Source organism: Scardinius erythrophthalmus, assembly GCF_964197995.2.
Source record: "Scardinius erythrophthalmus genome assembly, chromosome: 19".
NCBI classification, from domain to species: Eukaryota; Metazoa; Chordata; class Actinopteri; order Cypriniformes; family Leuciscidae; genus Scardinius; species Scardinius erythrophthalmus.
This window is the reverse complement of record NC_138239.1, coordinates 3,097,970-3,125,363: the sequence shown is the minus strand read 5'-3', so window position 1 is coordinate 3,125,363 and position 27,394 is coordinate 3,097,970. Positions and strand designations below refer to the sequence as shown.

General features: G+C 36.9%; 1 protein-coding gene across 1 annotated transcript; it reads right to left on the bottom strand.

The window, feature by feature from the left end:
- Positions 1-6,885: 6,885 nt before the first annotated feature.
- On the bottom strand, positions 6,886-22,486 carry kcnk10b (potassium channel, subfamily K, member 10b; the record flags this gene model as incomplete). The annotated part of the gene is made up of 7 exons (XM_081347881.1): positions 6,886-7,527; positions 9,210-9,352; positions 9,902-10,094; positions 10,199-10,359; positions 12,049-12,166; positions 18,869-19,266; positions 22,432-22,486. 7 exons carry the CDS (start codon positions 22,484-22,486, stop codon positions 6,886-6,888), a joined length of 1,710 nt encoding a protein of 569 aa, XP_081204007.1.
- Between the last annotated feature and the right edge of the window lie 4,908 nt (positions 22,487-27,394).

Sequence of the window (27,394 nt, the reverse complement as noted above, 5' to 3'; positions counted from 1 at the left end):
CTGGATGCCAGCCGAACTTAGCCCCACCCACAACATGTTAGGTCGGGAAGTTTGATATTCTATAGAAGATATTCTGTAGATATTCTGACTAGAATCTGAGTATGATGACGTCAGGCTAGTTTTCACAATGACAGATGTAAGATTACTTAATGCTTTGTTACTCAGAAGTTTCCATTTGTATGCATTACAAAAAAAAAAAAAAAAATTAACTACACTACCAGTCAAAAAACATATATTTTTTCAATTGAACATGCATGGATAAATAGTACACAATAAAATTAATAATGTGCATTTAGAAAATAGATGGGGAGAATTTTGTACTTTAGTTTGTACTTTAAACACTATTGAAAGAAATATTTCATGTATTTCTCACACCTGTTACTGTTCACTATACAGTTTGTCTACAAAAATAGCATGTGAAAATGTACAAAACCAAGATGCTAAATTAAAGAGCAGGAACTAAATACTCCATGTTTGGCCCTGACAGCTTTGCAGGTGGTTTATCTGACTCACGTTCATCAGATGGAGAAAATGATGACATGGGAAAGATTAATAAAATGATGGTGGTATATGCAAATGATGTGGTAAATTCAGCTGGCCAGGTACAATAGGCCTTTGATATAAATGTATAAATGTATTTTGGGCTATAGTAATGCTAACATCATGGGACAGAAAAAAACCTGTGGCAAACTAATTTATGCATCCTCAAAAGATTTAAAATGCATTTATGTCATATGAAAGACCAAATGCAAGTTAAGTCATACAATATCTAAAATGATGAGATCTGTGAGAAAATGACCTTGTGCTGTTAGTTGTGTATGTAAAAATCTGTGTAAAGCAAATGTGCTCTGCAACCATAAAAAACGACAGTTTCCATGTCCACTGTATACAAATGAAAGACGTGTTTCGTGTTTAACAAGCTCACAAACTCTTAACAGCATATTTCCAACGACACTCACCACTTTCTGTGTTTATAGTGATGTCTATATTTAGGGGTGATTTGAACAACCCCCAGCCTAACTTTGAATATTACACTTGTGTAATTCGTCCTGAGTCGGATTACATTGTAAATCAAGACAAAAGCATACAGTTTCACACAGGGCCTCGGACCATCAAGAAAAACAAAACATATTTGAATAAGTTACAGCTTGCCAACTTTCAACCAACAACACAAAACAGATCTATCTACGCCTTCGCGCATGCGCACAAACTCAAATACTGAAAAAAACGCGGCCTGAGCAGCACCAATTGTTGTCAATTAACGCACTTCAATTATCTCTAAATATATTACCACAGTAAATCGCCACGGTTGAGATACACGTAATAGCCATAAAGCATAATTCATCCAATATTTTGCTTATAATCAAGAGTAACGCCGACATTTAGCGTTCACGAAGTAAATAAATTCCCATAATTTACCTTTTTAAAAGTCAGCGCGTGCGAACCTCCTCAAAGCATTATCTTTCCATCCGCTCAGTTGTAGATTTTTGCGTTAAGTCTATCTCAAACACCTGCCGTGTTAATTGAGCATCTATCGACTTTTGGTGAGTTGAACTTGAGAAATACCGTCATGTAACTGGTAGTCGTCGAATAACGGTCAAATTCGGGAGAGACACGATTTCGTTCAGGAGAGTTTGTGCTGTAAACCTCTGGCATTTTCTAGCTGTGTTGAGTGGATTTTCTGTCACATGGGAGGAAAATCGAGTGATGTTTCTTCAGTAGGCTACTTGTTAAGCTTCTTTTTAATTTGAGATGCATCTGTGGATTAGATTGCTTAGTAGCGATTGTTTTTGAAATAATTTAAACATCACTGATTGGCCATTGGATTCATGCACTCAACAGACATGTCTGTGATTGGTTACTCATCCGCTGGGAGAAAAAAATATGACAACAATATTCAAAATTGTGCGCAAGTCAAAGAGATTTTTTGTTGTTGTTGGTAGTTCTGAGTTTAAAATACTTTTATTCTGGATCAGACTTATATTTTTGCCAGGTGGGTAATAAGCAAGTTGTAAAAAATTGCATTGATTTATGGAATGAGGGACCTGCGCCACATCTGACTCTTTTCACTTGTGTAACTAACCACCTAGAACACCTTAGCAATGCCGTGGCAACTACCTGGAGAACCATAGCAACTGCATAACAGGGGGCCGGTTGCTCCAGCTGTGCGTAAATTACAATTTACAGGATTAAAGGTTAAACCATGACAGAAAGATGCATGTGAATAATCCATCACTATTAATCAGTTATAGACAGAGATAATTGGAGGTTACTGCAACATTTGTAGCTGACGCTAAGTCCAGTGTGAACTCGTTTCCATGACTACAACGGAAGTTGTTCATGCGCACCCCCATATGACGATAAAGTTGTTTGGTAATGCAATTATAATGTGTTTTGTTTACTGTAATCCTGAGTAATAGTGTGATTTAAAACTGTTTGTTACGTTGCTCTTGTTAAATTTATGAAGAAGAGAAAAATTGGTTATTGCTAGTCACATGTTTAACCCCGGAAGTATTGAGAGTAGCGCGAGAGAGGAGAGAGAGTGGCGGGTGAGAACCAAGCGGGAAGGAAGTCGACCGGAAGTTGAAGTCGGCCGGGTGCCGCCATCTTGAGCGGAACTTCACTTGCGTTAGCAATCCCATTGACTCCCATTCATTTTGGCGTCACTTTGACAGCGAATAACTTTACATCTGAGGCGTTTGAAGACTCCATTTGTCCATTTTTTATTTCTAAAGAAACACGACAATGTATAAAATGCTCCATTACCTTGTAGCTTATGTTATGGCCCCGTAGAAGCAGTTTTTGTAAAAGTAGGCTAACGATTGCGTCATAACCAAGCGACTCTTTGTCGCACATTAGAGAGATTACCGTATGGACAGGAGGAGAAGCTCACGCACAATCGGGGGGACGTAGAGGCAAAATGACAATATAATTAATCAGAATACCTAGCAAAAGTTGATCCTGCTCCATGCTCATGGACAATTCCTACTCACACTCTCCGTCTCTGCAAGATTCGGAAGGGAATGATTCAGATTTCTCTTGGCACAGCTACTAGAAGACAGACGGGTTGCTCACGTGGTCCGTGTAACGCTTTGCTCGGTTTGAGTCTGCGCGTCAGGAAAGGAAGTGCTAAGAAATCGCTAAAAATGGGCTTCACTTGTCTCAATTGAGTTCCAATGGGGTCGCTGTGTCCATTTCTTTTACTGTCTATGGTGAGAACAGCAAACTTTTAAAGTCCGCGTGAACCGGAAGTTGCTAACGACTTTTCTCCAGTGTTGTGACGCATTTCCCAGTGAAACGGAATATTGAACAGAGGGCAGGGTTTTACTCTAGTGCTCCTCCTCTCCATCTCTGCTCATAACAGACTAACGGTTTGAGGGGAGTGGTTAAGCGTTTCCCAAACCAATTCCTCAAACCTACGTCATCAGAGAAGGTCCTCCAATGCAGAGGGGAGGGGCATTTTCAGATTTTGATTAAAGATTACGAAGCCAAAAAAATTTTTTGTGTGGATTGACTTGCATGGATGAATTGTTCACCACAAAACGATCAATTTAGGCAAACAAAGTAAATATGGTCAATTTTGATTTCATGTGGACTTTAAGCTCCCGCCTATTATTCTACAGCTGGTCTTCCAGGCGAACACGGTAATAATTATTGAGCTATCTTAATAACTTATTAAACACTGTTACATTTTGTTTACAAAAAATGTGAGACATTGTATTGTTCTGCATAAGAAATAAGAGTATATGAATGTTGCTCTGGGTGCTTTGTGCTTGAAACTGTTTTGTTTATCTTCTAGTTTTCACGGTGTTTCATGATACTTCAGAGAAGAATAAATGTGAATGTGAACATCAGTAAGAAGCGTGGACTCATTTATGACCAGTGTAGCTACAACATTGGACACATTTACCTTCTGCTTTCATTATACAGTTGATGGCTGACATGAGTTATTTCAAGAAACCATGCTTTTGAGAAACATGCATGACCTCAGATCTGTGCAAGTTAGCAACTAAATGCATCTCAGATTTACTGAAATGCTGAGAAACAAGCATCATACATCTCCATTGTTACTGAGGCATATCTCGCCTGAAGGTCACAGAAGATCAACGTTCCCTTAAAAAGACTCATTTCCTGCCTCGCTCAGTTTTGTTCACACTCGAGGCTGTATATTCACAGGTTTGATGCAACACTTGTTTGCAACACTGCATTCATTTTATCAGAGTGCATGGGTCGTATTTGTGGAAATAAGTAGATCTCAATATTTTGTTTAATTTCGTATTACCACTGACAATATTTGGTATGTATAATAAGTGAAAGAGGTTTCTGCAATAGTATTAATAAACTGACTGTGATTTTTTTTTTTTTTTGATTGAATAAATGTAATTGTTTTCACAATGAACATAATTATGCTGATTATACGTAATTTGAATAAACACTAAAACATAATTAGGCGTATTTAAATGAAATAAAATAGATGCAAATAGTTAATAATGATCTATGCATTTATTTCTTTGAGTGCAGGAATATTACCCATTTCATTTATGTATGACTGACAAATATATGCATCACATTAAGTTTATTAATTTATGTTAAAATATGCAGTCCAAATGGTCAAATGGGTGGATTTTATTTGCAATTCAAATGCATGAATCTTTCATTTAAGGCCTATATATTTTTAGTGTATAATATTTTGATTTGTTTAATCTTTTTAATTGTACATGTTGTGTAATTGAATATGACTTCAGCAGTTCTACCACAGTTGTGTTGTGTGAACCCAATGCCATTTCACAATGATCCCTGAGGTTTTACGAACCACCGTTGGGAAACTCTACTGTAGTGTGTGAAAACTCTCTCAGAGTAATGATTTTGTGATCTGTGTGTGTGTGAGAGAGCACATAATGTCATCTGTAGACCTAATGAGTCCTGTAATGTGCTGCTGGAATCTGGAAACGATGGCTAATGATCATGACAATCTGAGCAAATCAGACCTCTAATGAGAGGTTAAGGCATGAAACATGTTCTACACAAGCACATAAACGCAGTGTATGTTATGTCATGTAGGATGTCTGATTCATTGATGTGTTTTATGTGCATTTTTTGTACAAGTTTCCAGGTTTTATGCCTGACTTTCCAACTTTTTGAAACAAGGCGAAATCAGGATCAAATTGGATCATCAGCAAGTGCAACAAAGCCAAAGTCACATTTCATGATTTATTTTTGCAAAGGCACTCATTACATTTGATGTAATGTTTGCACAACCATTAATGTGATAACCATGACAACAAAGACCATGACTTTTTGAGATTCTCCAAGCTCCAGCTCACATCACTGTGACGTTTACATCAGCATTACATGATCAACACCATTATTGCATGCTATCTTACCTGAAATTGTAGTGTGTGTGTGTGTGTGTGTGTGTGTGTGTGTGTGTGTGTGTGTGTGTGTGTGTGTGTGTGTGTGTGTGTGTGTGTGTGTGTGTGTGTGTGTGTGTGTGTGTGTTTGCATGTAGTATTGTGGACCAATGCAATGGGTCAGTAATGTTTTACATGTTTTACATCCACCCTTGACTTTTTCACATTGGAAGACATTGTTCTGAGGGCATAAAATCAATGTGAACTCATATCAGGTGATAATATAACAACAAATCAGGCTGTGTTATGGCAATAATGGAATAATAGTGGCTTTTTGTGATTTACAGCGTATTATAATAAAGTATTTGGACATTTAAGCCATGCTTTATGTCATCTGCTTGTCTCAAATGCAGCAGAATCTGCTCATTAATGTAATTTTTGTATTCATTTTTTCACTATTGTTGATTTGTTGTCATCAATATGGCTTTGACTCCAGTCATTCTGTTTATCACCAAAGAGGGGATTGATATGTCTTGTAGACTTCAGTGTGAGCGAAGCATTTAACGGACAGATTTGAAGTCACTGTTGTGTAGAAACTGGCATCACAATCAAAATGGTTAATAAGAACATCTCTCAACCAAATTTGTTGTGTGTTTCGAAAAAGTTCATGATTTGCCTCTATAAACATCATAGATGACAGATTCATCTGAGCAGCAGAAGATATTCATGCAGGTTTTTCTTTCTTAAGACATCACGATTTACAGCATAAAAGGCTTTCAGTGATCCATGATCCACCTGAAAACAGCAAAAGCCTTTCAAAAAGTCTCCGTTGACTGTCCTGTGAAGAGTCCTCATGTTGTAAAGAATATAAATAACTTATTTTAAAGGTATAGGTCATCCAAAAACTTAATATTCTGACATTATTTGCTCAACCCCATGCCAGAGAGATCTTTTTCATATTAATAATGATATGAAATAATTAATTGTAAGCTCAAAAAAAAAGTGTTATTCGTTGAAATCTTCGTTCAAATGAAATATGGCACATGTAGCACCAATTTCAAAATCAATGATCAATAAAACGTCATTTGTTCTGGTGTATCTCGTCATTAAGACCTAAAATCTAAAAATTTACTTTTAGAGGTTTTCAGTTAGTAACTTTCACTGAAATTTCAATCTGTTTCTCACGCAAAGCAGCATATACGAGTCATATAGACTACTGTTATGGTGCCTTTTTTGTCATTTTTGCAGCTCAGCTCTCTTGGATTTCCATTAAAGAAAGAAAGTCATGAATGTCTGGAACAACATGAGATTGAGTAAACAATGACAGAATTTCCACATTTTTGGTGAACTGTCCCTGTAAGGTGATGTCAGTCTGTATTCCTTGAGCTCTTTTCACATTTTTTTGGCAACTTGTCATTTGTCACAGTGAAAATCAGCTGCGGTTCATCGTACCGAGTCGAGCCGCAGCTTATAAAACAGAAAGGCACATTTTCTGACGTCGTTCATTTGCCTTCCCGTGCATGTCGTCGTCTGCCTACGGCTGATGCTCCTTCTGCTCGAGTCTTTTATTTCGCTCTTGTTCTTTGGCCTGGGCCGGTGCGAAACCGTTCTGCTGTTTGGGTTCCTCAGGAAAGTGAGGCAGACACGTAAAGCCAGTGTTCGCCTCTGCTATTTTCTCTTCCTCCACCTCCTCCTCCTCCTCGTCCTCTCTTTTCTCCTCTCCCAGCGTGACATTACTGCTGTTACTGCTGAGGATTTCGCTCTCCCCGTTTGCATCCTCTGGGATGTTCCTGCGGAGATCTTTACTCCTGTTGCGTTTGGCCAGTTTGGTGAGCGAACCGAAGCGGTTGAGGAAGTTTTCCTCGGAGGAAACCTGCTGACCGCCACACTCCGCCTTCAGTCGCAGGTTGTTCAGTTTAGTGTCGATGCTCTCCTGCGAGGACGTCTTGAATCGCCCGGCATCCAGACTAGCTAACACAGCCCGTTTTTCGAGCGACAGCATGTCCAGCGAATGCGCGCGCTGCTCCAGACCCAGTCGTCTGCGCTCCATGCTGCGGATGGTGGCCGCCCGCTGAAGTTTGTCGTGGATCTCGCCGCTGAGGCGGCGTCGCGTCTCGCGTAACTCTGCTCGAACGTTTGCCTTCCATTCTGCCGCATGGGCCTTAAACTCTCCAACCTGTGTTGGATGACAGAGAGCACTGTGAGTGTGGCATTTACAAACGATTCAGTAATGTGCTTCACGTGGGCTTAAAGGGTTAGTTCACCCAAAAATGAAAATTCTGTCAGTAATTACTCACCCTCATGTTGTTCCAACCCCTTAAGACCTTCATTCATCTTCGAAACACAAATTAAGATATTTTTGATTAAATCTGAGAGCTGGATCATTCCTCCATAGGCTTCTAAGACACTATAACTTGCTGGCCCAGAAAAGTTATTAAACACATCGTTAATATAGTCCAAGTGACTCCAGTGGCTCAACATTAAGTTTATAAAGCGACGAGAATACTTTTTGTGCGCAAAAACAAACAAAAATAATGACTTTATTCCACTTTTCATTTCCTTCTCTCTGGCCCCTCGAGTCTTTTCACGTAGTGTTTAAGCGTAGTGCGTCTGTGCCTGTCACCACGTATTACACACATGACCAGCGTCGGCCAATAGTGAGCCTACGTGTGACGTGCAACACAGACGCACTACGCTTAAACACTATGTGAAAAGACTCGAGGCCCAGAGAGAAGGAAATGAAAAGTGGAATCAAGTCATTATTTTTGTTTGTTTTTGCGCACAAAAAGTATTCTCTGCGCTTTATAAACTTAAGATTGAGCCACTGGAGTCACTTGGACTATATTAACTATGTCTTTAATACATTTTCTGGGCCAGCAAGTTATAGTGTCTTAGAAGCCTATGGAGGAGTGATCCAGCTCTCAGATTTAATCAAAAATATCTTAATTTGTGTTCCGAAGATGAACGAAGGTCTTACGGGGTTGGAACAACATGAGGGCGAGTAATTACTGACAGAATTTTCATTTTTGGGTGAACTAACCCTTTAAGAAGGGAGAACGTACCACATTTCTTAAAGCCAATGTGAAACAGCATTTACCATTTAAAGTCAATGTAAAATGGCATTCGCCATAAATTTTACCATTTAAACCCTATGTACAACAGAATTTGCCATAAGTGTTTATCATTTAAAGTTAACTTAAAACAGCATTTGCCAAAAAATTACGATTTAAAGCCAATGTAAAACATAATTTACCATTTAAAATCAATGTAAAACAGCACTAGCCAAAAAATGACCATTTCAACCCAATGTACAACAGAATTTGCCATTAATTTTACCATTTAAAGTCAATGTAAAACATCATTTACCATTTAAACCCTATGCACAACAGAATTTGCCATGCATTTTTACCATTTTAAGTAAACGTAAAACAGCATTTGCCAAAAATATTACAAATTAAAGCCAATGTAACAGCATATGCCAAAATTTTACTATTTAAAGTTAACCATTTGAATCAGCATTTGCATCATTTTACCAAAGTAAATTTAAAACAGCATTTGCTAAATATTTGACCATTTAAAGCCAACATTAAACAGAATTTCCCATTTAAAGTCAACGTAAAACAGCATTTGCTACAAATCTTTTTATTTTTAAGCCAACATTAAACAGAATTTACCATTTAAAGTCAACTTACAACAGCATTTGCCATTAGTTTTATCGTTTATAACCTGTTTTTCATGTGTTTTATGTGTAGAAAGGGTAAATAAGACTTTGAACAACAATGCTAGATTTTATATTGGACATCATTCTAACCTACTATGATATACCTTTAAAACTAATATTTGTTTGACATTTCATACCTCCTCTTTTGTTTTCTTGGACAGAACCCTGAGCCAGTCTCCAATCATGCTGAGAACCGCTGCGAAATATGCCAGACCCACCAAAATCCAGAACCAGACCAGAGGCTTGTACCATTTCATGTATTCTATTTTGCGATCTCCACCTTTAAAATAATCAAACCGATTGTTACCGTTTGTCTTATACTGTATATCAGCCAAAACATCAAGACCTGAACTTAGTTGAAAGACACAAAATTGCCAGAAAAAGTATTTTGAGAAGGTGTCAGGTGAAATATGACACAAAAATGTAGTAATTGGGCAGATGTTTTAATATGAGTTCACTACACTTTTAAACATAAAGGTAGTTTATTGGCATCAATGCTTCCATAAAGAAGCTTTCGCATCCATGAAAGCTTTCAAATGCACAAAAGGTTCTTCATATTGAAAAAAGGTTCTTTACATTTTTAAATTGTTCTTCACAGTAATAAAAAAGGCTCTTTTCAGAACTGTTCATTGAAAGGTTCTTTGGGAAACAAGAATTGTTCTCCTATGGCATTCCTGCAAAAAAAAGCCTTTTTGAAACCTTTATATTTTAAGAGTGTAGGAATCAAACCAATGATTTGTGTGTCTATACCAGTTGAGCTATAAGAAATTAAGCAACCCTTGAGTTTACTAGGTAAAATGATGTGAAATGCCCCAATCGGTGCTCATACCTGCTACATAATCTCCAATGCCGACGGTCGTGAGAGTGATGACGACAAAGTAAATGGCCTCTAAAGTACTCCATCCCTCGATGTGTTTGAAAATCACAGCTGGGATGGTGACAAAAACAATGCAGCCAGCAATGATGAAGAGTATGGTGGAGGTGACGCGGATCTTGGTCTGACTGATTTGCTTGTGTTTTTGCTGTGAATGGCAGCAGAAGAAATTTCAGGTGAATTAACATATTTATATAACCAATAAGCAGTTAAAAAAAACTCAGTAGATCATTCAAAAGTCATTCTACTCACCCTGAAAACTTTTTCCACCTTCAAGATGCTCTTCATAAACATGGTCCCTAGTTGATCACCAATCCCGGCCAACAGGAAGCCAAACAGAGGGATGCCAAATATGGCATAGAGGATGCAAAAAATCTTTCCGCCTTCAGTGCTGGGTGCGATGTTTCCATAGCCTGTAGATGTGGGCGGAGAAGACAAGAGGTTATTTAATGGTTCTGATGCAAGCAGCTCTAGTTGACCCCCTGTATTAAATCTGCATTGATTCACAGATGCAGAAAGAGACAATTGGTGGGTTTCATTGAGGGAACATGGCAGTAATTATTGATTGTTGAACAAAAGGGAAGTTAAGACAAGGACAAGAGAGGAGATCTGTGCAGAAAGTTGTCTGTGCAAATCTCAATTCCCATTTTAAAGAGCTTTTACCCTGTTTCCTCCTGGTATTAAGATGCATTTTGGTCAATCGGATCATCTGTGTTTACACCTGGTGTTTTAATCCGTCTCTTTTGTCCACTTTCAACCACTTCTGTCCTGATTTCTTCGAGGGGAGGGTCTATGGTCAGGTAAATGTATGGGTTTTTTCAGATCTTGCGATCTAATGGACAAAATAAGCTTGAGCAATTTTTACATATGAAAGTGACAAGAGCACCTTTCATTTATGCTCTGACAGCCACAAGACCAGCTGAACACTGTGAGTGTGTGTGTTAGAAATCAGGAATGGTGAGAGAATGTTTTCTCCCTTAATGTTTACTCATTAGGTCACTAGGAGGAGAGCAGGCGTCTTTTGTGGCTGTTCGAACGCATTTGACCACATGAGCGTTTACATTATGAAATCAATCCGGTCGAATCCATTTTCGTGAAAGTGGACAAGCTCACAACATTTTAGACCCCATTTACACTTGTATTTAGCGTCGTCTTCTTGTGATCCGATCGACCAAAATGCATCTTAAAGCGGTGCTATGCAGTTTTGGCAATTTCTTCGCTGTTTTCTCGCTTTTTGCTTGCGGGTTTCTCTATAGAGCTCCACCTACAGCTTCGGAATAGATATTTGACAACACTGTCGTCAAAACTCGTTGGCGACTCTCCCCCCCCCCCATCTTCTCCCTCTGGTCATGTGCATTTGTTTTCAAAGAAGCCGGCGAACGCACAGAGCCATGCCCACTGAGGTATGTATGATACACAGAAGGCTAGCATATAAATGTATGTGTGCAGTGCCGTAAAGGGAAGCGAGACGGCCACCATTCAACCCAAAAAAAGTCATATGACTCCGAAGCTGTTCAGTTAAGGTAAATTAAGCTAAATAAAACTGCATAGTTCCCCTTTAATACCAGGTGTAAACAGGGCCTTTGAGAAATCAGTATGCATTTTTTGTCAAGGTCAAGTTTACTTTTATTCTCATCCTCATTCTAGTTTTAGTTTTGATTTATTTCCAGTTAGTAATTTTAGTGCTTCAACGGTTAGTTGGCAATGCAACATTTCAAATATTTCAAACATTTCTCTAACCCAATTTTGTATAGCAGCAAAGTATGAACTTTACTGCACATTTTATTTAGTTTGTTATTTTCTGTATTGAGTTTGAACTCAATCAGAGATTATATGAAGAGTTCAGATGCAAAAGCCTCTAAGTGCCATCTGAAATTTTCTTCTAGAATGATCATTTTTATCAAGCTTGTGTTAAGTTAAGTAATTTCACTTAAATGACAATTAATAGGTAATTTTCATTGCCATTTAAGGGAAATTATTGAACTTAAATATATGAGCTTGATAAAAATGATCATTCTAGAAGAAAATTTCAGATGGCATTTAGAGGGTTTTGCATCTGAACTCTTCATATTTTGCGATGTTTGAAGGTTCGTTTATTTCACCTATCGTGGTGATGACGGTCCCAGCGAAGAAGAAAGCACTGCCGAGATCCCAGTGGCTCGAGTTATAGGAAGTGTCTCCTATGGGACTCACTCCAGCGCTGACCGCGTCTACTGCATGCTGGGAAAAGATGCACATGGAGAAAAAGAATCAATTGGCCATTTTGGAAGCATTACTATTAATAGTAAGTAGACCGGATACTTATCAAACGGCTAATTTCTTGAAGTCTAATTTGGACTAGACACTAATGTGTGTGCGAGATGCAGATAGAATTCTCTGAATATTAAATGCCATCTAATGCCATCTAAAAATATTACAATTTATTTATAGAGTAAATTTAAACGCAAAATGAATCGATCAAAAGTGCTGTATTTAAAAAAGATGCTAAAATAGGGTATATATACTCTTTTAGACCCAGTCAAAAATCTTGCTGCCGCACTGTGAACAACTTGCAATCGTGATAATAAAGAATTATAACATCATGATGTTAGAAATGCATGGATCACAACTTCTAAATCTTTGCCTGAAAGAAGATGCTTCAACTTTGTGATACAACTCAAATGGAAAAAGCTTCCTCTAATAACAGCACTAATTTGTTTATGAAAAAATAGTGAAGAGTCAAAGATCACTCCAAGGTTTTTAATTTGTTTGCGTACATTGGTTGAGAGAGGACCCAACTGGGCTGTTTTATCCTCATTTTGCTGCAGAAAAGTATTTGTCATCCACCTCTTGATATCATTTACACATTTCAATAACACGTCGAATTAAACAGTGGTGTCAAGCCAAACTGGAAGGTAAAACTGAGAATGGTCTGAAAAACAGTGAAATGAAATGTTGTATTTTTGAAAAAAGGGAAGCATATAAAGGGAAAACAATAAAGGTCCCAAAATGGATCCCTGGGGCACACCACACAAGACAGGTGCAGAGGATGAGGGAAAATGCCCTAAATTTACAGATAAAGTCTGATTAGGAAATCATTTTAAAAAGCCACCGTCTCCAAGTCACCTTGCACAATGTCAGCCACTCCAAGAACTATGAATTTTTAAGAAAATAATTCACAAAAATCCTGATCAGACTTGCTAAGTGTCTGATGTGATGTAAAGCCCACCGCTTTGAGTTAATGTGGCTGAAAAACCTGCATTGAAAATCAATGGGCTCCGTCTGTCAGTAATCTGATCAGGCTTTGTGACTCATCCTAAAGTATTTTTAGGAATAGTATAAATGGGTTATGCTGAGTAAATTTAGTCAATATTTATCGGTAAGTCCTGAGCAGACTCTGGTCATGCTGTCTTTATGATGTTTTTGTACCCAGAAAAAAAAACTTTTTTAACAGAAATTAACGATCAGCAATCAATCCATTTAAAACTATTGCAATAAGTCAGATACACTCTTAAACGTAAAGAGCTGGCATCGATTGTTAAGTGAAGACAAGTCCCCCTGTGGTGAAAATCAAGCTTTTAATGTTGTTTATATGGTGGTTTTAATACGCTTTAAGTCAAACCATGTGTAAATTCTTAAGTCGACAGCATTGCTGAGTATTTCCTCCTTAAAACGGCTGTGAATCAAAGACAGTCTCAAAAACACGCTTTGAAATCACTGGTGTTTCTGATGTCACAAACTACCTTGTAACCAATCAGGGGTCTTTTCCCGAAAGCATCGTTGGCCAACTATGGTCGCAAGTTCCGTCGTTACCAATAGAGTTCAATGGACATTGCGATGAACTTGCGACCATAGTTGGCCAACGATGCTTTCGGGAAACGCACCCCAGATCAACGTGTGATCGTCAACCACTGGATCTCTGAGTGAGTGAGTGAGTGAGTGGAGGCGGGGCTCATTTGCATATTCATAGAACCGTGCATACTAAATGAGGCAAGGGTGTCGAGTTACATTCACGATATTTTAAGGCATGAATAATTGTTTTCCCAGGAAAAAACTTTTAAATGAGTCATTTTGGTGATCAAAGATGATACAATACGTTCTATGCACGAACACTGCTGACGTATTTCCGGTAGAATCTCAGCCAGCGTCTTTACTTCCGCATAGTGCGTTCTATGGCGAATTGTACTAGCGGCAAAACTTTCATAAAATACATTTTCTCAGAAACGGAGACAGCGATTTTAGAAACCGATTCGCTAGTCGGATTTCGCATGATATGAGAGAATACTCATCCTCAAAGTTGTCGATGTAGCTCGAAATATAGAATTTAAAGCCCTTCTCTTTCTTACTCTTAGGTGTGACAGCTAACTGCCTCACAATATTGTTAGAAGTTCTTGTAAACAGCGAGTGTAATGAAGTTTATGAGTTTATGAAATTGTAACCTGTATGTATTTCTAATGTACTGTATTTATTTTAACCCTACTTCCCTTTCCCTAAGTGGTTATTCCACTTGTCAGGCCGCCATTGTGAATAAGAACCTGTTCTTAATGACTTGCCTGTAAAAAATAAAGGTAACATAATCTGCCATTATCTCCACCAAAAAAACGAAACCAAAAACGGCTTCCGGCGCAGCACCGGATGTAACCGGGCGGGCTGAGACAAAACGTGGAAGCGATTGTGCATAGAGACTATTACTGACCACAGGGGGACTTTAACATCCATTGAAGCTTTACAATCCATAAAGGGTTTATAGTGAAAAGAAGGTTCTTTAGGTTCTTAAAACTAAGAATTGAAAATTCTATGGCATCGCTACAAAACACCCCCTTTGGAACCTTTATTTTTTAAGAGTGTAGCAGAGAGAAAACACAACGAAACAACATGCTGTCAGCAAGAAAACGATGAAGTCTGAGTAATATTTCTTCTGCTCCGTTAGGATTTGCCAAGTGTTTGAGTCAGTCCTGCTGACAGCCAAGAACAACAACACCTGGTCTCGCATGACAGGAGAGAGACATGCCAACGTGACTGGCATCTAATTCTGGTGAGATTAAATGCGGGTTTAAAGGCTTTTTCAAGCCGAATCTGCAACATTAAGATGCTTTACATGCCCTACAAAATGTTCGTTTTGGAACCACATGGTTGGGTTGATATTGCATTGATCAAAACTTTGCTGAAAAGCCTTTGCACACAATCTACAACAGTCCTTCTGTCCTCTGATTGATACTGATTGTCTTTTAGTGTGATTGTACAAACATCCATCTTCAGCTTGTGCTTCACGTGTCTTTCTGCTGTGAAAGTAGATATTTATCAAGTAAACGTAAAAATAACTTTGATATTTGTAATATTTCAAGATCAACACTGACTGGACTGAAGCAACTTCGGTTTATCCATACTTTTTCTTTTTTTTTTATCTTGTTCAAATGTGAGTCTCAAATATGATCATCAGGCTTTTGAGGAAGATTTACTTGTTCATCTCTCAATCATCATTGTATTGGATTGCATTATATGTTTTAAAACTACAGAGATTTGATCATAAAACTAAGCATTTAAATATCATCTTACTAAGACATATTATCGGCAGATTTAGAGCGACGACTGATATTTATATGCATTTTATGTAGGTAGTCTGCTATATTTGTAATTTGCATTACACGCTTTAAAATTTTAATCTTATTTTTTTGTCCATAAATATCAGCATCTGCCTCAAATTTCATATTTTTGCTCATTTTGGGTCTCTGAATAAAACCGAGGTGTTTTCCCCCACATATTCTCACTATATCATACTATATGAGCTACAAAAGCCTGATGTATCAAATACGATACTCAACAAAAAAATACATATGCAGGCTTTCCAGGGTTTGTGATTGTCCTGTTCAGTGGGCAGTTTCAGTATGGACAGGTTTGGACATGATCTGTGTGGACGATGAGGACGACTGAAAGCTCCAGCAAGGCTTTTCTCTCAGGAGATTCTGCCTTTATTGAGCCAAACAATAAATAATTGATTACCTCAGAGCCTATTCCCTAAACGCCACGTCGAGGGGTCTGTTTCAACTGTCTTGGCTGGAAATGGAGAATTGATTTTTTTTTTTTTTTTTTTAATTAGAAGATGTAGGACACATTTGAGTCACAAATGACTCAAATGAAGAAGGATGTAGGCGTGTAATGTAAGATCTGATCACTCATGCATGCAGTATTGTCAGGTTTTTGAGTGAAAACTAAAACTAGGTTAGACTGTAGAATGATCACGTGATGATTTAAACATTTAGGAGCAGATTTACTAACAGCTCGCTCCAGCGCAAACCCTCATTTACCATTAAAAATCTTGTGAGGACATTTACTCGCTGAAAAGGCAAGGACAGGGTTATTTTTGCATGTGATATTATTGCATTTGCGTAGCTGTTTCCCTTTCAGACGCAAGATTCATGGGAGGAGAGTATTTAAATGAAGCACAAAAGCTGATTTACTGAAGTTTGCATGAGTCAGTTTACTGGTATTTGCGCCATTAGTCTTTATGGAAATGATCCGGGTTTCGTCTGTGTTCGTCAGTATCACGTGCAGAACTTTCTATTCCCATCGGCTCTTTTATGGGATTGCGCTCTCACGCTAATTTGCCCTGTAAATGTGATGTGGTCATGTGACAGAGCTATTTTAGTCATACTGATATACTATTATACATTTTTATATATATGTGTCTTCATTTTAATTTTAGTTAAAGTTTTTGTACTTTTTTATGTGTTTTGTCATTTTTATTCGTTTTTTTTATTCGTCTATATAGTTTTTATTTATTTTATTTGAGATATTTTAGAACGTGAAATTAAACTAAATGAAAATGAGGAATGTTGCCTTAACTGGCTGAAGTTTTTTTTTTTTTCAATTTATTTCCGTTTCAAGTTTTTATGGTTTTTGGTTTAGTTAACGATAATAACCTTGGTTTGGCATACCACTGTTTGAAACATTTACACACTGAATACTGCTGCATAATGACTGGCCGACAGTATGCAATAAAGTATGCAGTTTGCTGCAAGTTTGCTAGTATTTCAAGCACAACCACTGAACTGAGATGTGTTTTGATAGTGACCATCTGCGTCCTTGTTATGATAGATCCCTGGACACTCGTTCGCATGGAACCGCTTGCATCTGTGAGCCTTGAATAACCTTGAGATGAAAGTCTAATTTTAGATGATATTGTAATTCTTGATTATATATGGTAACTAAGGCTTTACAATAAAGCTGTTCATGAAGTAACTTTGAACAATAAAGTTTTCCAGCATGTCTTAGTACACTCTCGAGTCTTGAGAGAGAAAAAAAGGTACAAAAGCTGTCACTGTGGCATTAATCTTTCAAATGGTACTAATATGCACCGTTAAAAGTATGTACCTTTAAAAGTACTTATATGTACCTTTAAAAGTACTAACATGCACCTTTAAAAGTATTAATATGCACCTTTTAAAAGTACTAATACGCACCTTTAAAAGTACTAATATAGTACTAATATGCACCTTTTAAAAGTACTAATGTTGTACTAATATGCACCTTTTAAAAGTACTAATATAGTACTAATATGCACCTTTTAGGGTTAATTAAGGTATAAAGGTTCACCTTTTGAAAAGGTACTGCCGCAGTGACAGCTTTTGTACCTTTTTTTCTGAGGGTTTATGTGATCATACATACTAAACTGAACAAAGAATGCTTGATCTCATCCACTCTTCCAGTAATTCCCTGGTTGCCTGTGTAGGATGTGCTGTAAGAAATCAAGGCTTTAATTGAAGGAGAGATTGAACACATTTGCTCGCTATATATGTGAGAAATGTTATGTAACACCTCGTGCTGGTGCTTTATCACGTTACACACATTTCAGCCTTCAGTGAGGTTCTGCTGCACAAGAGTTGATAATCCTGCTGATGCCCAGAGGGATTTCATGTCTGTCTTGGAATGACATTTACTGATCAATTAGAGCTCAGCGCCGGCCGGAGCAAACAGCAGAGGAGATGGGAAGGTTGTTGTTGTTATTCTTATTTTATCTGATGCTCACCATCGCTGGAAACGGCTTGTTTTGAGTCTTTGAACACCCAACGGTTAGAGTATCTCCTAAGAAGCCTTTAAAATAAACGGTTTGTTAAATACCAACCTGTGTTATCATTTTGCACGCTTTCTAAAATATGTAGATGAAGTATTTTATGTCTCAGCTTAGCTTTTCACAACCAACTAACACTGTAAGGATAAATCTCACAAAAACTTGTCAAGAGTTTTTAGGGCCTTTTTGCATTATGAAATAGTTTTCATGAGAATTAAGCTTATTTTCTCCCAAAATGTTAATTATGGTATGTCTAAAAAGGAGCTATTATTGAGTGATTTGAATACATTATGGTATTATTTGCAATACTACCTTTTTTAATTTAAGCTGATTTAAATGTAAAAAAAAAAAATAAATCATTATATTACAGTATTATTTGAAAATGACCATAGTGAATAATGGAAATTATATCAAATAAAAAGAATGTATATATTAAATATAATATAAAAGTGTGTATATATACAAATTTTCTTCATATAAAAATAATTGTATAAAAAATATTTTAATGGATTATTCATCATTAAAAAACAGAAAAATATATATATATTAACTATACTTTTATATTAAATTATTTCTGAAGGATCATGTGACACTGAAGACTGGACTAATGATTCAGCATTGATCACAGGAATTAATTATATTTTAAAGTAGCCTATATTAAAATAGAAAACCAGCATTTTAAATTGTAATAATTTTTAACAATATTTCTGTTTTAATGAATGCAGGCTTGATGAGCAGAAGAGATTTCTTTCAAAAACCTTTTCTTATACTTATGGTATACACTGAAGTATGATCTAGGCATTTTTCCATGTATTATATGATCACTCCTGAATGATCTGAATATCTCTGTGTCTCCTCCACAGACGTGATCTGACCTTGATAAGGTCCTCGAGCTCCGCTGGAGAAACGCAGGGGTTCCTCTTCAGAAACAGGGCCTTCTCCTGAGTGATGCTGTCCTTCTGGTTACTCTCGAAGGGTTGTTCCAGCGCCCGAAACGCCAGCCCGCCGCACACCAGGTACGACACCACCACCACGAACACGGCCAGCACCGTCTTCCACTTCATGACGGAGTGCAGATCCGAGCCGTCCGCTCCCGAGTCCATCCCGGTGAGAGCGCTGGCGGAGCGGGACGAGATGGAGAGGCGCGGGAGAGAGCAGTGGGCGTTCGCTTGGACCTCGCAGCCCGGCGGGTTCTGCATGACCTGAACCAGACTCGCCTGAACCGCAGCGGACTCAACCTTCTTCACAGGGACGATGTTTGTCTGAACAGCCACTGAGAAAGAGACAGAGAAGACATTATTAACCTTTATTTAACCAGGCAAGTCACTTATAGGGTTAGTTCACCCAAAAATGAAAAACTCTGTCAGTAATTACTCTCCCTTCATGTTGTTCCAACTTTAATTCAATTACAGAGCTCTGTAATTATGCATATTTTAATTCGTTTTTTTACTAGTAAAAATTCAATTAGAGAGCTCCCTAATTGTAATTGCTACTAGTAAGAATTGAATTGTAGAGCTCTCAAATTTAATTCTTACTAGTAAAAATGTAATTATGACGAGTAACGCTGGGTACAATTTAAGCTAAAACGGTTTGCCATACACTTGGACTATTTTAACGATGTCTTTACTAACTTTTCTGGGATGGCAGATCTCGATTACCTAGAAGCCTATGAAGGAGTGAGCCAGCTCTTAGATTTACTCAAAAATATCTTAAAGGAGAACTTGGTAACTTTTTTAACTTAATAAAACTGTCTAGAAATCATTTGGATGGTTAAACAACCTGTTCTGGTGATATTGGTGACTTTCCCCGCTCCCCCCATGCGTTCCCAGGCGGAAAACCAACCTTGCAACTTGGGGACTACCGTCCCGGCAAAATAGAAATTGGAAGTCTCGTGAGAAGCGAGAACGAGAACGAGAACGAGAACGAGCGCGAAACACGAATCGCTTTACGGCAATTCGACATAAACACACACGCATGTATGATGTGTTACCAGATTACCCACCTCGGTAGACATAGCTCCACACGATTCAGTTGGCTTGCTCCGATCAAAACAAACGCACATGAGCAGCGGTAGAGAGGGGGAGGAGGCCGCCGCAAGTGAGTTTTTACGACCGTGTTGTGAAATATACGCCCCCCCACAGCTGTAGGGGGAGCTCGTGGGGAAAACATGCGACAACAAAAGGGAAAATCAGCGAAGAAGTGACTAGAGTTCGCTAGAGTTGCCGAGTTCTCCTTTAATTTGTGTTCTGAAGATGAACGAAAGTCTGACGGGGTTGAACAACATGAGGGAGAGTAATTACTGACAGAGTTTTCATTTTTGGGTGAACTAACCCTTTAAGAACAAGTTCTTCTTTTCAACAACAGCCTGAAAATAAGAAAATAAGTGTATTTCTTGGTTCAGTGACAGAGCTCTGACGCTCCTGTTTGGTCATGTTTGGTGTGAGCACAAGGCTTATCATGTGTTTCCTTGTGCCATGTGCTCTCCTGTCGATAGTCCACCTTGTTACCTGATTATTGATTCATTTGACCCACCTGTCCTCCCTCGTTACCTGCTTTTAGTAATGTTTTTTAAAAAATTCCAGTATTTTTATAAATGACCAATGAAAATAAAGTTTAAAGAAAACATGTATAAATATAATAAAAGTATGGATGGATGGATAGTAAGACAGACAGACAGAAAATTAGAAATATTAGATAGATAGTGATTGATTGATTGATTGATTGATTGATTGATTGATTGATTGATTGATTGATTGATTGATTGATTGATTGATTGATTGATTTATTGTTCAATCGATCTGTAATGACTTGAGGCAAGTTGCAGTGAGAAACCAAAAGCAATTTATTAACGAAACGTGATCAAACATAAAACAAAGGCATGACGAGACATAAAACTGGAAACTCACAACAAGAACATTGGCAGGAAACATTTAATCCTCAACAAAGACACATGGCAATCATGAGGGCTTAAATACACAGACTAATCACAAGACAAGGAACACCTGTGAGCAATGATCAGACGATTAACCAATGACAAGACACATGGCGGGATCACATGACAAACAGGGAATCACATGACAAGACACAGAAACATGACAATGACAAGAAACAAAACGCAAAACGTCACACGATCTATCGATCTCCATTTAATCTCAATGCTAGAACAACTGAGATACAGAGAATATTCTTTGTAATTCTTCTGGGTTTTCATGACACAACCCGGTGCAGAAAGAAGATCTATTCACTTCTATTCTATTCTTTCATCTCTTTTTCTAAGGTGATTGTGTATGCCTAGTGTATTTATCACTCATGAACGAGGTGAATGCTTTCTAACAGACGGATGAGACAGCATTATCACTCATGAATGAGTGAATACCAAGGTGAGATTCAGTCCCTCAGTCTTTAACAGACAGATGTTCTCTGCTAGACGAGCACATTAGCTGTCGGATGGATTGTATAATGTGATTTGGAGGGTGGCAGAGCCCTGTGAGAGTCATTGATGCGTTTCACCCCGTTTAAACATTCAGAGCTCCCTTTGTGGGGGACAGTGGGTGGAGCCTGTGAGTCAGAGTGATGTAATGCTCAAACCACCCCATAATTTATGCAGACTCCGCCCCCTCGGCTGCTTCACTACAGTGTTCCATCATTCCCTTTGTAAAAATGAAACAGAAAATGGTGCAAGTTTGGGTTTCATCAAACACCAGATGGATTAAACTTATCGATCCAATAAACCGAACATGCATGTGCACATGTCTCTGTCGATTTTTACAGTGAGGCATTTCCTAAAAATCAATAAATGCACTTGAACATCCATAATTTTGGACTCAAGGACGCCTATGTCACTCTATCTGCTCAGAGATATGGAATCTGTCAGCCCAGCCCACACAAATCAATATCCAATAAAGTATAGAAACTGTTATGGATGTGTCCATGAAAATTCCAATGAGTAATCCAAGGAATATAGAAGAAGCCCATAAAGGCTATAAAACACGTATGATTAAAACTTATTTTTGAGACTTTTAAATGACTTTGAATATATATATATATATATATATATATATATATATATATATATATATATATATATATAGTGTGTGTGTGTGTGTGTGTGTGTGTGTGTGAATAGAGTATGCTATGAAATATATCTATCAATCCGGCTGATTATCACTGATTACACGATTGCAACACGGATTTTTCCTTGAAAAGCACTTCAGATGTTCCCTCTCAAATCTCAAATGCTCACTTTCTTAAGCAAAAACCTGATGATTAGCCGATACAAATGAAAGACATATAATTTTATTTTAAAAAAAACAAAACAAAAAAAAAACAGTGACAATCTAATCTGAAGTTATTTCTCATTGAAAGAGTGAAAGAAAACAGCAGATGTCCTAATTAAAAAAGCAGAAGTTGGTTGAAATAACAATCTGACACAACTAACCTTGTTCAGGATCCCAGTTCACCTTTTTCCTTGGATTCTCTAACGGGAATTTCATGATGGTCCAGAAGGGCTTTCCGTATCAGTGTCAAATAAAGCTATCCTAACAATATACACACAAACCAGAGACTACAACAGACTACATTCTCGCTGCTCTCTGAGTGTTTGTTTCTTTAGAATAAGCAAATGGTTCAAAGCCAAGATGTGATGATGATGATGATGATGATGATGATGCTCGAGCACGCCTTACTCTCTCTACTCTCTCCACCCAACCAAGCATCGCACTCTCATCAGCTTCCAGCTCACATCACTTCGAGGAAAGCGAAACAAAGCTCGAAACAACTGCTGGGAATGGGATTGAATCATGTCGCGAATCTGGGAGCGTTCCGGCATCGCGCGTAAATCACTTTCCTTTGTTTCAGCAACGCCTCATCCTTTGTGTCAGGATTCCCACCGAGGCTTTTAAGTCATGGAAAAGATGTTCAGTCAATCATGCTCGCTATGTTCATGGAGATGTGATATTGAGGTTGACAGACAGAAGTTGTACTCACTGATCATCGCGTGTTTCGCCCGGTGTGTGTGTGTGTGTGTGTGTGTGTGGAGCGGCTCAGGAGCGCATGGAGAGCAGGTGCGACTGAGCGCGCGGAGGGCTGGACTCACGAGCAGCGAATCAACACTTACAGGCACTTATGAATTATTTATGTCAAGTGTGGGATGAATTAACTTCATCAACACATAAACATCTTCATAATTATTAAATAAAAAAATTCTCCTAATACCGTTACAGTATATTTATTTAAATATGACAATAATTTATTATTTAGGCTATTATAATATTTAACATTGCATATTGTAAAATATTGTAATTAATAATATATTATGTTAAATATACTGCTTATGAGCTACCATTTGCATACACACTGCACACAATAATATTTATATAATTTAAAAATAAAATAGTCTAGAAAAATGTAATACATTTGAATAGCATCATTTTACATTGGAATAAAATGTAATTAAATCTAATACATTTTTTTATTCACTCTTATCTTGTTTTTAGTTGTCAAATCTCATTTACAGGATAATTCTTCAGCTGTGGGTTTTATTAAGTTGTTCAAGCCAAACACCATCATCATCATCATCATCATCATCATCATCATCATAATAATAAAACACATAATAGGGTGTATTAATTTAACCCATTAGCCTACTGTTAGGATGGTGTATATTTATTCATTCATTATTTATTCATTCTTTATTCTTTATATTCATTCATGTAATAATCAGAAAAAAGATCCACACACGAATATAGGCCAAAAAGCTCACATGATTTTATTGTCCAGAGGCCACAAAAGTGCAAAAAAGTGCAAGAGTGCAAAATGTTTTCGGGTTCAACCCTTCATCAGTGTCATGTGTTACCAAGCATACACACCTGCAAATATTTACATCAATAGTCTACATAATTATAGATACATTTCACAACAATCCTCTATCCAAAAAATGTGTTGCTCAAATTCTTTTAACAAAAATCTGACCATCAAGATCAGACCCCCCCCCCCATAACCTTGATTAAATATAATAATAACATTGTTGTAATATAATACTTAACATTGCAGATTGCATTTAATATTATAATTTGTAAAAATAATTTGTAAAAAATCATTCAATTAGCAGTAGATTTTCCCATCAGATGTATTACAAATCATATATATTTTGTTGTTGTTGTTGATGGATTTAAATGTAGAATGTCTATTTACATTATTACGTTTTCAATCAATAAAACATTATAAAAATAAATTAAGAATCGAACAAAATATTAGTAAAATGTAATACGTTTTAATAATTTTACATTTGAATAAAATGTAATTAAATCGAATACTTTTTAATAAAAAAATATTCTTATTAGAACTTATAACCTGTTATCGCTTAGTTCTGTCAAATCTCACTTACAGGAAGGATCATTCTTCAACTGTTGGTTTTATTAAGTTGCTCAAGCCATAAAACCCTCATAAAAAAATATAATATGGTGTATTAATTTAACCCATTTACTTACTGAAAGTGCATATTTCATTCTTTAATTAAAATTAATAAATATTATCATTCAATTAGTGTCATGATTCCCCTGTGTTTTATGTTTCAGGACTTTTATTTGTATATTCTTTTGTCTCGCTGTGCCTGTGTTCTCTTCCTGTGGTTTGTTCCTGTAATGTTTTTGTCTCCATAGTTACCCTTTACAGTCTCTATGGTTACAAATAATCACCATCACCTGTTCCTTGTTAGTCTTTTTATACGTAAATACATATACCCTTGTGTTTCAGGCTAAATCTGAAATCGCCCCATACCCTCAAATAGGGCATTATTTGAGGAAACCATAGTGGACGTTATTAAGTGCACTCATTCAATCCCACAATGCACCGCGATAATACAATGTACGCTCAACGGCTGTCCGAATTCGCTCACAAGTGAACTGTATTAGTGGACTAACGTAGGGAATAATGAATGAGGGTTAAGGGGGCGATTTCAGATTCAGCCCTAGTTTGTCGCTTTCCTTGTTTGATCATCATCATCATCATCATCATCGGATTTATGTTTCCTATGTTGGATTATCTTGGTTTGTGTGCTTTTGGATTAAATACTGCTTACAAATATCCTCACCTCCTCATCTCTGCTGATAATTAGTTTTGCCATCAGCTGTCAATCATTCATTTTCTGCATTACAAATCATATATGAATTTATTGATGCAAATCCGGAAGGTCTTTGATATCGTTTCACGATTACACTTTCAATTAATAAAACATTATTATAAATTAAAATTAAACAATATATTTTACATTTGTTATTAAATCTAATGCATTTTAATACCAAATATAGGCCCAAAATTGTCTAATAATATTGATTAATTATTGTACAGTTATGCTTGTGAAATCATATTTCCAGGACGGAGAGTTGTTCATCATTGTTGCTGTGTAAGGTCTGGTCTGTTTGCATTGAGCAGGAAGCACCCGGAGATTCCTCATGAAATATGGATGAAACTGTCCTGCACCTCCTTAAGACTCAGCATCTATTAGTAATGATGTGGCATGAGATCATAAACACATGTGCAGTTTTCTATATGAAATATTCAGTATCAGGTGAACACGTTCAAGCTGTTTATTCTGATTTACCTTTACAGATTTATTTATTACTGGAAAATGTGGGAAAACAAATACTGATTTAAGTGTTTAAAATAGTCACTATAGTCTAAATATCTCAAGTTGCGGTGAAATAGTTTATATTAAATAGGTTAATTTACATATTACGCAATATTACTCCAACAGATGTCACATTTAAACTTATTTCACCTCATTCCTCTTTTGTAGTCAGCAGAAAGTGCAAGTGTGGGACAGATTTGGACAGTATGAATACAAAATGACAATATGAAGCCTTGAAATGTAACTTTATTTTATTTTTTCAGGAAAATCAATGCAATATTTTTTGTTCAATAATATATTTTTTTATTATTATTTAGAATTTTGAGGGGATTTTATGTAACTATGGAATATTTCTACAATTTTTATGAGCTATTTTCCCATTCAAATTATTATTTTTTAATTATTATTTTTCAATAAATTCAATATTTCAGATTAAAACAGAGTGAAGGCCTTTAAAATCCATCTTTTGAAGTGACAATAGAGCCATTTGTAATGTGTTAAAATAAAACCTTGTGTAATGTCATGATGTAACCACATGTATAAATATATAGAGAAACTTTTGAATCACCTATAGTTGTTTTTTGGACATAACTTCTTACTATTTTTAGGTTTTGCATTTAGATATATATATATTTATACATTCTAAAAGACAACTTTTTGTCAAGGTTTATTTATTTTTTTGTTAGACAAGTATCAGGTTTTGCATAATGATTAACAAACATTAACATTTTGTTAGAAAGGGAACATATGGAAAGTATTTTTTGTTACTCAGTATTTGATTGATAATTAAACAATCTGACAAAATAAGGAATGGATAGCAATAATTCAAAATACATTTTGCAATTAGTTGGCATTCTATTCTTGGCAGTTTATCCTAAGTTGCCCTTTTGCAGTCTTACCAGTTTTTTTCGACCCAGCATGATATCCAAATCTACGGTGGCCCAGTGGTGCACAACACAACGAAATTTAAAAAGCAAACATAAGTTCACAAAACATGAAATTAAGCCACAACACAACAAAATGAACCCACAACACAACGGAAATAATTAAGCCACAGCACATATAGTGAGCCTAATGGTGCACACATGATTTATTTATTTATTTAACATGCATACAAATCTGGTTATTTCGGGAACTACACAAGCCATTTAGACATTTGCTACAGTTATTTTTTTTTACACAAAGTTTAATTTTACGCCATCAATCTGTTTTGCAGTTCCTGACTCTGTTGTTTTCGCTTGCAAATTGCTGCTCAAAGGCTTGCAATGCTTTTGGCCGTATTTGTGCGAAGAAAAAAAAACGAGCCAAAAGTGTAGCCTAAGCGCGGAAAAATGGAAGTCAGCGCAATACAGATCTTATTTATTTTGCGTAAACATGAAGCTGCTGTTTCACAATGTTTTTCTTACACCTGAAAGCCGATTTACACCTTTACAAATCTTCTCTTGCACACCCAAATTTAATTTACGCTTGCAATCTTGTGTACACTTTCACAAATCTTACTCTGCGCATGCGTCATATTACCTTCATATATGAGTTTGTTTCTTCTGCTGAACACAAAAGAAAATATTTGAAAGAATGTCAGTAAGCAGTTGATCATGGACCCCACTGACTTCCATAATGAGGGGAAAAATACTTTGGAAGTACACTTTTTGTGTTCAGCACAAGGCAGAAATTTATTCAGATTTGGAAGAACTAGAGGGCGAGTGAATGATGAAAGAATTTAAATTTTTGGTTGAACTGTCCCTTTAAGAGATTTATTATTGGCGTCAGGCGC